This window comes from Protomyctophum bolini, assembly GCF_963924005.1.
Source record: "Protomyctophum bolini genome assembly, chromosome: 4".
Taxonomy (NCBI): Eukaryota; Metazoa; Chordata; class Actinopteri; order Myctophiformes; family Myctophidae; genus Protomyctophum; species Protomyctophum bolini.
In genome coordinates, this window is record NC_137865.1 from 22,717,011 (window position 1) to 22,729,421 (window position 12,411).

General features: G+C 42.0%; 1 protein-coding gene across 1 annotated transcript; it reads left to right on the top strand.

Moving 5' to 3' along the window:
• Nucleotides 1-805: 805 nt before the first annotated feature.
• LOC308313549 (Golgi apparatus membrane protein TVP23 homolog A-like) lies at nucleotides 806-5,929 on the top strand (the record flags this gene model as incomplete). Its single annotated transcript, XM_080760731.1, has 7 exons — nucleotides 806-903; nucleotides 1,005-1,080; nucleotides 1,473-1,617; nucleotides 2,350-2,439; nucleotides 2,652-2,780; nucleotides 4,596-4,727; nucleotides 5,903-5,929. Exons 2-7 carry the CDS (start codon nucleotides 1,010-1,012, stop codon nucleotides 5,927-5,929), a joined length of 594 nt encoding a protein of 197 aa, XP_080616857.1. The 5' UTR covers nucleotides 806-903; nucleotides 1,005-1,009.
• Between the last annotated feature and the right edge of the window lie 6,482 nt (nucleotides 5,930-12,411).

Here is a 12,411-nt window from a genome sequence, read left to right on the forward strand (position 1 = left end):
CGCGACAAGGAGGACTCTTTCGTTTCGAGGCATCCTCATAAAAAAAAGTAATAGATTAGATTTGTACGCGTGGTGCAACTGAAATCTCTTGAACAACACTATAGTTTCTCTGCACATACACAAATTGCTAGAATCCCTTTTACACGCGCATATCTTTTATGTGATCATCAAAAAAGGAATTGCTAGACTGTAGTTTCACCGGCCGCGTGGCCTAATGGATAAGGCGTCTGACTTCGGATCAGAAGATTGCAGGTTCGAGTCCTGCCGCGGTCGATTTTTTATCCTGGCATCTTATAGTGCAGGTAGCGTAGCCTTTTGCTGTGTTTGTCAGGGTTTAATAGTTATAGGCTATAATTCGCCCAATTGTATCTCATATCAATATATCAGACAAACTAACAAAGTTTAAAGCACCGTCAAAGTGTCACCAGACCATTTAACTTGCAAAACTTGAAGCAAAATAAAATTAATTCTCAAAATAATTCTAGGCTACACATTTAGATCTGATTGAACAAATTAGGCCTATGCCGCCTATCGATTGTATCTCAATGTGTTGTTTAGGAGATTAATTCGGACGCAGTCACGCAGCCCAGGTTTAGTAGTTTAGCGCGCGGCATTCAGTCCATAGAGTATATTAGCCCAGGCCCCAAGATTTAGACTCTCATAGACTTATTTTCATTTATCAATTCTCACGTCAAGAGTGATGACGTCAGAACCGATAAATACGTCTTATATCTTGGGCTAGAGTTGATTCTAGAGTCTCCTGCGCCTTGTAGCTATCGGGCTTATTTAGCTGTAACACCTGGTTTATTCTAAGGACCATAATAAAAAGACAGGAGGCGAGCGCATCACCAGTGGACAGACTGTTTGTCACATCATCATCCACAAGCATCACGAATGAAACGGGTGGGTGCACTGCAGCTATACATTAAAGACATTAAATCCATCTCTGTGTTCCCTCGATTTGATCGACCCGTGATTGATTGTGTTGTTATTTTTTCTTGCAGAGGCTATGGCGGACGACACCGAGGATGTGGAGCTGGATTTCGAAGAGGAGCGAGTGCGAAGAAGCGCTGTCATACGGTAGGCATAATTTGCAGTACTACGACCCGTCTGTCCGTAGCACGACGGTGTCGCTTGCCGAGAAAGGGGACGAAAGAAAGAAAGAAAAAACGACCGGAAAGCCTGTGCTCCGCCTCCGCGTGCAAGAAGATCCGTTCTCAATCTCAAGCAGTACCGGTCGTCGCATCACTATTAATTAAAGCATTCACAGACAGTCCCAGTTGTTATTGCTACCTCACTTAAGTTGTGTGTGTCTGTCTGTCTGTCTGTCTGTCTGTCTGTCTGTCTGTCTTTAGCCTAAGATTTACAGTCTTTGTAGTATATCTACAATCTAATATCAGTGTACAATCTAATACCGTGTGTTTTGTGTGTGTGTGTGTGTGTGTGTGTGTGTGTGTGTGTGATCATCCCAGGCACCCGGTCGCGTCCTTCCTGCACCTGTTCTTCAGGGTGTCAGCCATCATAGTGTATCTACTGTGTGACTGGATCAGCAGAAACTTTGCATCCTGCTTCATCCTCATCATCACCCTGCTCTCCTTCGACTTCTGGTCTGTCAAGGTGAGAGGTGATGAGCACAGGCACTGAGGTACAGCACAGGTCGACTTCTGGTCTGTCAAGGTGAGAGAGGTGATGAGCACAGGCACTGAGGTACAGCACAGGTCGACTTCTGGTCTGTCACGGTGAGAGAGGTGATGAGCACAGGCACTGAGGTATACAGGTAGACTTCTGGTCTGTCAAGGTGAGAGAGGTGATGAGCACAGGCACTGAGGTACAGCACAGGATAGCTGTTTTGCTTCTTGCTTCGGAATTTGGAAAATTTGATTTAATTTGATTTGATTTTTATTTTAGCACAGTATAGAGCAATACATTAAAGCATAAATATAAAAAAGCCCTGGGGGCTTACACGAGGCCTCTACCTATATAAAATACAATAAAGACATAATATAACAAGATAATTTCCAGTAGACAAGATTGCAGTATATAAAAAATATATATAGAATCTACAACATGATTCAAAATACTTGATAATGTAAAACATGAAAACAGAAGAGGATACAAAACTATGAAAATTAAGTGATTTGGTCAATCAGAACAACCTTCAGTTTGTTATAGACGCCCACCACACAAAATCACATTATTTTTGTCGTTGGTTACGTTTTTGAAGCTTATGAAATCCAGGTGATATTTTTAGTGTTTATAGTGCAGTGCCTCTCATCATGATGCATTGTGAGCTTGTAGATTGTTTTTTTTCCCTCATTTGCGTTCTATTGTTTCTATCTTTTCTTCCAGAATGTAACTGGCAGACTGTTGGTGGGGTTGCGGTGGTGGAATCAGATTGATGAGGATGGAAGGAGCCTATGGGTGTTCGAGGCCAAAAAAGTAAGGCACTGCTTGAATTCTCATTTATTTGTATTTATTTATATTTTGTGTCCTGAGTGCAAGATCGGCCTTATATGAGCTAATTTGGAAAATGATACAATTTATACTGTGTGTGTGTGTGTGTGTGTGTGTGTGTGTGTGTGTGTGTGTGTGTGTGTGTGTGTGTGTGTGTGTGTGTGTGTGTGTGTGTGTGTGTGTGCGTGCGTGCGTAGAACTCTCAGGGCTGTAGCAGTGGAACAGAGGCTGAGGCTAGAATCTTCTGGCTGGGTCTGATCATCTGTCCTCTCATCTGGATGTTCTTTTTCTTCACTACTCTGTTCTCCCTCAAAATCAAATGGCTGGTGAGGAACACACTTAATATACTGCATGTTATTTGTTTGTTTGTTTGTTTGTTTTCTTTCTTTTTCTTTCTTTCTTTCTTTTTCTTTCTTTCTTAATTTCTTTCTTTATTATTTTGTTCATTTTGTATGCTAATTATCCCATACTAGTCCATATAAATTCATATAAAGTCACATTTAAATTCCATCCAATCAGTTTATATACAACAAAATTAGCAATAGCACAAAGTACTACTGCACATTATCAAAACTATGTACACCCACCGTCCCTTCAAGCTATGGGACTGCGGCTGTGATCCATAGCCTAAATGCTGATAAACAGCGTAAATCTATACTTCCTCATTCCCTGCATACGCCAATGGCCAATGCCCATGACAGATTGATTGGTTAACCCACTATGGATAAACACCCGTGTGAAGTGAGGGGCGCTCTAATCATCTTACTTCATTGTACATCACCACCAGTAAGACGCCTGAGGGTGAGAAAGCATCCGTGACAGCAGAGAGAAGACTACTGGGTGAGCACTGGCGCTTTGGAATGGGGGGTCAGATCAACATATATATCTGCCTGGGTGACAGCAGAGAGCATACTGCTGGGCGAGCGCTGGCGCTTTGGCATGGGGGGTAAGATCTTAATTTTCGGGCCCGTTAAGAAGGTTTTCGCCGACTGCCGGGCGCGGCTGCACTTTGGTGCAGGCTCGTCTAGAGTTTAAATGGACAGGTATCAGTCAAAAGGGAGACATCGAGAGGAAGGATGGATGGGGAATGTCAGAACAGGTCAGCTCCATATATGGAGACCTAAGGTTTTGAGGTTTGAGGTCAGATGTAAGTGTGAGTTTCTGCCACTTTCTGGCCAATATTGATGACATCAAGGATCTCCATATATGGGCTATTGATGACATTATAGGGATCTCCATCCCTGATGATGTCACATGCTCCATCCCTGATGATGTCACGTGATGTCACATGCTCTCTCACCCCGACCAGCCAACACACACACTGACGGGAAATGCACGATTCCATAATTAACTGCGACCTTCGGTCGCAATCATGAATGGTGGTCCCTTATTGGCCAGTTCTCCATTCATTGTCAATGGCATTTTTTATGTTTGTTCAGACAACACAAACATTAGTTCTCCGTTCATTGTTTCAATGGTATTTCTAATGTTTGTCCAGATAACACAAACAGCTACGTATATGGCCCAACATCCATGGCTCTTTTCATTTGTACATGGTAATGAGAACGTATTGCTTATTTTACTGTCAAATGACATGGGCCATGTTATTGTGGAATATCTTTCTCCATTAGCATAAGACATCCAATGTACTACATTTCTGGTTTGAAATGGCACGAGGGACCCCCACAAAAAGGCGTTTTTCCAACAGGCATTAGTGCGTGGCTGGTTAAGACTCACCCGTGGCTCCAGACATGCGTTGTCTGTTAAAACCCACCGTGGTTTCCCTGTGAGGGTTAGGTTAGGGTTTGGGGTATAGGGTGTTGGACTACTGCCTGTCGGACTGTTAGTATGTCGGACAAAGCAGATGCACCCAAAAAAGACCACCTCAAAAATCAGCGTACTCACAGAGGGCTTTGAGCACCTGCCCCCTCGGTGCTCCCTGCACAGCCCTGGAACAGTTGTCCCAAACAACCTGTAGGAGTCAGTAGTGCAGTGACAGACAGATTTATCCAGATATCACCCAGTTGTAGCTAGCATCTCTCTGTCTCTCCTACAGGTTTTTGGTTGTAGCTACAGTAGCATCTCTCTGTCTCTCCTACAGGGTTTTGGTTGTAGCTAGCATCTCTCTGTCTCTCCTACAGGTTTTAGTTGTAGCCAGCATCTCTCTTCAAGCAGCCAATCTGTACGGTTACCTGCGCTGCAAGGCAGGAGGGCAGGAGGGCAAGCCACCTCCTGACACACGTTCCTTCATGGGTCACCACTTCCTGCAGCGTGTAAGTGACTCACCATGGCATTATATATTGTGAAGTTTGTAACGAATGGATATTTTGTTCTACAGCGCAGCATTTATTGATTGATTGATTGATTGAATTGTTTATTCACAGTATGCAGAATGGGTACATTTCAAAACAAAAGCACAAGTCAATACAAAAACTGTGGACGACACCATGATAAAGCATTACACTTGTTTACAACAGGGTCCACCATTTTCAAATCTTTAGAACATTTAGAGACGTACAAATATACACTTCTATAACAAACAAGAATCACACCCGTGTGAAGTGAGGGGTGCTCTTATCATCGTACATCATCATACATCATCACATTCCGGCCAATCACAATTTGGGACTAAAAGAAACTATGATATGATATGAAAGTCTTCCCGGTGTATCGCCAACTTGTTACTGTGAGTTGAGAATTGAAAGCCTAGTACAGCCTGCTTGTGTTAGGGAATTTGACATCATGAAGTAAAATAGACACTATATAATAGGGCTGTATTTTGCGTGTCTTAAGTACCAGGTCTTATTCCCTAACTTGAGTAAAATAAAGACCTGGAGGCGTGATCAATGCTCTTTGGCCACTCAGAATAGCCAAATGGCATTGATCACGCCTCCAGGTCATTAGTTTACTCAAGTTAGGGAATAAGACCTGGTACTTAAGACACGCAAAATACAGCCGGGCCCTATATCTTGCATCAGTGGCACTTTATCCGCAATTTGGGGATGCAGCATTGTGTAAGAGACCCCGTATAATTTGCTATCTTGTGCCTAAATCCTTAAAACACCTCCACTACCCGCTACATTATGCATATAGGTGCAGGTTTGTGCGTTACAATAATTAAACCAATCACCGTGCCACATGCCATTGCCTTTAAGAGATCCATTATCCATTACGCAATATGCCCAGTGATATCTTGCCTTATGGCCCATGGAAGTGCCACACGTTGCTGGGCTTGGAATACATTTTTACAGAGCTTTGTTTTGTGTCCAGTAGCTCCTCTATCTGTCATGCACTCCACGACCAACACAGCCTCACTTGTGCTGCTCAGACACTTGGAATTTAATGTTTGTGTAGGACGAAGTTTGTGGACGGACACTAAAAGCTGGAAATGTTCTTTGGTTGACTTACTGTATGTGCAGTGCCTCATTGTTATGATCTCTTCTTTCAGCCGGATATCATCTTTGGAATACTGTGAAGATTGACGAAGTCTTGCCGTACTTATAAGTGTGTGTGTGTGTGTGTGTGTGTGTGTGTGTGTGTGTGTGTGTGTGTGTGTGTGTGTGTGTGTGTGTGTGTGTGTGTGTGTGTGTGTGTGTGTGTGTGTGTGTGTGTGTGTGTGTGTGTGTGTGTGTGTGTGTGTGTGTGTGTGTGTGTGTGTGTGTGTGTGTGTGTGTGTGTGCGTGCGTGCGTGCGTGCGTGCGTGCGTGCGTGCGTGCGTGCCGGGGTGTGTGGGTGTGGGTATTTTCTCCAAAGTTTTCATAAACTGTATAAACTTGAATTGCTCGTGCCTGATGACTTTATTCTTTCTTGCTGCAATGTTCACAAGTTGCCCAGATATGAACGTGGATGTTAAATAAATATCTTATTATCTGATGTCAAAAAAAAAAGACGAGTGGATTTGATCATTTCCTTTGTTGATGAATATTATGGAATTATGCTGTTGAAGGACAAACAGAAATAAAATAAAAATTCAAAACACTTGTTTGTTTTTACAATTACAATGTTTTATGTTTATTACCTCATGCAGTTGTTTGAATAGTGGCTTTTATACAATGACGATGAATGTATCATTGCTGTGTCCGAAATGTACTTGACAAAGTACCCTTTACGTTAAATGCTCAAATATAGTCAAAAACAAGAGAGGCTTATAACTAATTTGGTGGTCACCATGGCAACACTCCATTATGGAGTGTGATGAGCAAGAGCATGGTTGTAAATTCATGACTGATGGCACCAGATGGCTAAGCTAAAACTTCCCAACAACAATAAAAGCTCCATATCTCCGAGAGAGAGAGAGAGAGAGAGAGAGTGCAATTAAATGGGGCATTTATATAGCACCTTTATCCAAGGTGCTTTAGTGCATTACATTCACACATTCACACATTCATACATGCACCGATTGCGGTGGAAGCCATGCAAGGTACCAACCAGCACATCAGGAGCAATTTGGGGTTCAGTGTCATTCACACTTCAACATAGGAGAACCTGGGATTATAACCGCCGACCCATGGATCATTGGACGACCTGCTCTACCTCCTGAGCCACAGCCACAAAGATGTGTGTGTGTGTGTGTGTGTGTGTGTGTGTGTGTGTGTGTGTGTGTGTGTGTGTGTGTGTGTGTGTGTGTGTGTGTGTGTGTGTGTGTGTGTGTGAGAGTCAGTGTCCGGTTCCGGAGAAAAGGTCCTCATGTAGGCAAATTAACTAAATAGGTTTTTCTTTTTTGTGTTTATCATTTTTTTCCATATTATCTAAGAGTGTATGTTTGAGGACCTTCTCATTGTAACAGATATCAGTTTTAGTTTGTCTACAGAGCTGTGTTTTTGTTTTTCCGTATGCAGTACCTTCTGGAGGGTGAAGACACAGCATGTCAATGAATGACACACATGCATCATTTGAAAGCTTATGCATTCATTCTTATACTTTCTAAATCTGCAAAAAGATGAAAAAAGACCAATGCCTCCTTGTGCCCTATAAGCCAAAGCGCTGTGGTCACATGTACTTATACTTATACACACCCCACTGTCAAACATTTAAATAGGCAGTCATGCTAGTCTACTCTACGCTATCTCAACATTTAATAGGGTTAGGGTTAATATTTATAATATTATATATTTTAATAGGCTACAAGTTAAGTGTGCAAATAAAATGGACCCAAACACACTCCATCGGTCGGGGCGGGCCATTTGGTTCCGTGCACTGTGCACTCTAATTCTAACACTCAGGATTGTGCAGTGTATGTTTGAGAAGAACTGTTCACAGATTTAGGAACTGTTTCAATTGATTGAGATTTTTGGAGGGAACCAACAAGCCCAGGGCATTGGCACCAACTTAGCCTACTCAATCATGGTATAGGCTCTATAAGATTGGATGCTCTGTGGTCCGTGCACCCCATAAACCCCTATTTTATACTTGGTCTAAGTACAAACTCACATGGCTTGCGATTTTATTTACTATTATTAGGCTATTATTATTTTTTACCAGGATAACATACCCGAGAAAGGAACGCCAGGGGTTAATAATGTGGTTCCAACCACATGCGCACAATAAGAACCTTGTGCTCAACGGGACGCTGTGATTGGTCACACGGCAGCCTGCTACTGGGATGACGTCACTGCGGGCGAGGATTGTCACCAGAGGAAGCGCGCATGCAGGCTGGAGCGGAGCGCAGAGCCTGGGTGACTGGCAGGGAGACAGGGCAGAGCCTAGGGGACCTTAACACACAGAGACACACACACGCACACGCACGCACGCAAACACACGCACACGGCAGCGTGATACAAGCCAAAGGACGGACGCACGCGCGCAATCTTCATCAAGGGGATCATATCATCCTACATCTGAGGAGGACAAAATGTCTGCAGGTTGGGTGCTAGTCCTGAGACAGGTAAGGGCTCCATGCACTCATCATTCAGAGGAAGGCGTTTTGCAACAAAAAAAAGCATCCCCCAGCAGAGCTCCTGTTATTCTGTCATGTCACATATGTGTCTCTCAAGACAGAATACATATAGCGGCCTTGATCAATGACGACTTACTTTTTTAATATATAGCGTTTACATGTTTTTCGTGTAGGAAATTTCTTTTGCATTTCATTTGGAGGCGAGGGCAGATCCAGTTGAGTTGCATACATGCATAGGACAAAACCTTATATAATTATCAGTGATATAAGGCTCTTCGGCCTATTTGGAACAAACTGGATTCTGAAATACGTGGGACATTCCTTATGATGTCAAATAGCCTAGTTTTACAAATAGGCATTTGCAACTCTCCAAAATGAGAATAATTTGCCTCAGGAGGACTGAAAGTACTTAAAGATAAAATGTAGGCCTACTTAAATCAAACTCAAAATTTGTTTAGTTTCAGCATACATTCAGCTGTTGAACTTGGGGCAATTTAGCTGCTGCAGCAAAAAGCCGTGTCTGTTCTTAATAACACTTTAACATTCTTTGTTGTAATTTAAAGGACGAAATTGACAAGATCAAATCAGATCAGACTAAAACAAAAAACCGAGTCTGAATATTAAGTTGACATTTGAAAGGTTTATAATACAACAATACCTATAGAGGTGTCTCATATAACCTACGAATCTTGATATTATGATTCATAGGTTTTATGAGACATTTAAATATTAATTTAATTCTATTTCTAGAGCATATAGCCTACTGGGGGAAACAACTAGATAAAAAAACCCAGAACACATGCCCAGAACACATGCTCTGTGTATATATATATATATATATATATATATATATATATATATATATATATATATATATATATATATATATATATATATATATATATATATATAGTAGGCTAGTGCTATGAGGAGTTAGGACTGCTAAACCACGTGTCCTTATAGCATACTATACCATCGTTCTGAGACTAAAGTAATAAGTTCAAAGTTGGCCCAGTTTGTTGTTGGCACAAGTTCCAGGATGGAGGCTATGAAATACTGATACACTTCATGTGTTGTTGTTGTTACTTGTTGTTCTTGTTGACAATCTTTAATTAAAGCTATAGCCTAATCGACTGCATGTTTAAGGGTGCGTTTGAAGATAGCCTAATCGACTGCATGTTTAAGGGTGCGTTTGATTCCGTTTGATGTAGGTTAGCCTAGTTTTGGCTTGTAGCCTAATTGCTTTGCTGGTGTCCTGCATGGTGAAGATTTAGCTACCACTTATTGCACTTAATGTATAGTGAGAATATATTTTGTGTCTAGCCTATATAGGCCTGCACCAAATCTAAAAAAAGGGGGGGGGGGGGGGGGAAGAAAAGGTTCCCCCAGAATAGGTATGCTGCATGGTGTTGAAGTGGTTAATAGGCTGCATTTGACAATTAAGTTAGGCCTGCGCGTGTTAAGACTAATTTGAATCTTACACCCCCATGTTTCACGATTGATAATGATAAACATAATGATATTTATGATAACATAAAAATGATATTAGACGCCCTATATTTGGACTATATTTCAGAAATCTGTGAGTTTGTTAGTGCCGTTTTCATGGCCTGGACCATGGGCCTTATATTATAAAAGGCTTTTGAATGAATTGTTAAAATCAAGGTACAGGCTAATCAATGTTGTCTCTTTCTATAGGCGTGTGCACGCCCGCACGAAACCGTATGGCGGTCCATGGCACACTTAGGCCTATACAGCGAATGAACCATGAAAGGATGTCTGTTTCTGTCTTTGGTTATCTAGCTGTATGAGTGTTAAATACCTGTCATAAAGCTAGATAACCGAAAGTAGAAATGACTTCCATAATACTGTCTTCATCATCAGACCATATGAAGCCTATCTATATAGGCTTACGCACACAACAACGGCTGGTGACTTTGATCCAAAAGGTAAGAAATATAGCATATAGGCCGTTTGTGTCCCTATTTGTTTTATCAATGTAATTACCGGTATGTAACAATGTAAAAGCTTGCAAAAGTATACAGGCAAAAGTAGACCTAAGTAAACAGGCCTACTCAGGCTATTGTGTGAGTTAAAAATAATATACATTTGGCCTAAATTGGATGCAGGAGGACATGCATGCGGTATAGGCAGACTTATATAGGCCTATACTATAGGCTACTGTACATGTCTATATCATAATCGTGTATTAGTTTTAATTCTATTTCAATTCGGGTTATTCTTAGAAGTCGAATCATTCTTGATTCAATATATGGGTCCAATTAATTCAAAGAAGCACATGCACAGTTCGTAATTAGCCTTTTTTCTCTTCTTCGTCTTCATGGCTCTTATCCATTGAGGCTGCACATGCCGGGAGCTGTCCATTCAGTCCCGCTAAAACATGGTGCTGAATTTTAAACAGGTCACCCACTGGGAGAAAGGGTGCACAGTGAAACCCTCAGTGTTAATGTAACTCTGAGCGTGTATACAAAATGTAACCAAATGTGCCCTTATGGATGGTTACAGTTTGTATATACAAGCCCACACAGTTATAAATGTCTAAATGAACACTGTGGATTTTACTGTGCTGTATGCAGCTTGCAGATCTTGCACATAAGCCAGCTATTGTTTTTGTCTGCTGTGGGAGTTAATTTGTTGTGTCTTTTGAAATGATTTATTCTTTCTATAATTTCCTGAAGATTGCTTTTGTTTTCCTTGTTTTCCATACATTACATGTCAGTGCATATATAGAGAGAGAGAGAGAGAGAGAGAGAGATAGTTGGTGCTTTGTTTGAGGACTAGGTCAGTCCACTACATTTAGGCTGTTTATACAAGTTGAGTGGTGTACTGTAGTCGATCTATTATCACTGGCTTCAGAGGAACTCTTTAGTGGCTGCGTTTACAGCTGCAGCGCGGGCCCCAGAGCCTCATGGGAAGAAGACATTACTGTTTCAATAAAGAAGGCCAAGGCCGTCCAGGAGACAGGATCTGAACTTTTCAACTTAGGTACTTCAGTGCTGTATACATAAGCTATGGAGACTGGATAATTAGCACTCTGATTGTAAAGAGCACTAAAATGAGTTTTGATTCACAAGGTTGACTACCAACTATAGAGCTTACTGTCACACCAAGCTAATTGCTTCAATTCAGACTATAGTGGGATATTGGATGTAGAATGCCTGTTGTCCAAAGTCCTTTTTCCCAGGCCTTTCGCTGGGTTAGCTATAGTGTGTGTGAACGTTTCCATGCACTATTAAACAGGACTACAATGTTTGGGATTATGTATAGGATAATAATCTAAAGCATTCTTGTTTCTTCCATGCCTCACTGATGATGCGAACAGAACAATTATTTTGTTGCCTTGTGCCTTTAGATATACCTATAATGTATATAAATGAAGCCTGATTACTTTGAGTATATGAGTTTGAGTGTGTGCTGCACATGCACATGTGTACGAACAAACACACACATAAACACGCACGCACGCACACACAGAATAAGAATTGTGATTAAAAATAATCTAGAGACAGATTTAGCAAAGCACATCTCCTTTCAAGTAGGGGTAAACATTCATGTACATTCAGTGTTTTTATGTCTGTTGTTTCTCTTTCCTCTGTTTGCCTCACAGGCTTAAGAGATCGAAGATCCTTAAAACAAAAATAAAAAGCCATGAAGAACAACCAAGGGGTGGAAATGGGGACGGGTGGGGGGGGGGGAAAGGGTCCAGAATTACCGCCACCCCCACCCACCCTTGCCTCCTCTAGCTTTATTACCCCCGGAGCCTGCTATGCCATCTGCAGTGCCAACGGGGGATGCGATGCCCATGCCAGGAGGAGGACAAAGATCCGGCCGGATCTCTCAAGTCATGGGCACGCTGAGAGAAGCCATCTTGGGAGTTGTTGCCGCGGCGGCACCTAAGATGGCTGGGCTGGCACATCATGAGGTGAGTTACATCATGGCTTTCTGCTGGGTACCATGGTGGTGGAGGGGGGTGTGAGGAGTGGTCAGGAGGTATAGGGGTACAGGAGGGCAAAGGGGAGGGTGGTGGTGGTGGTAGTGGT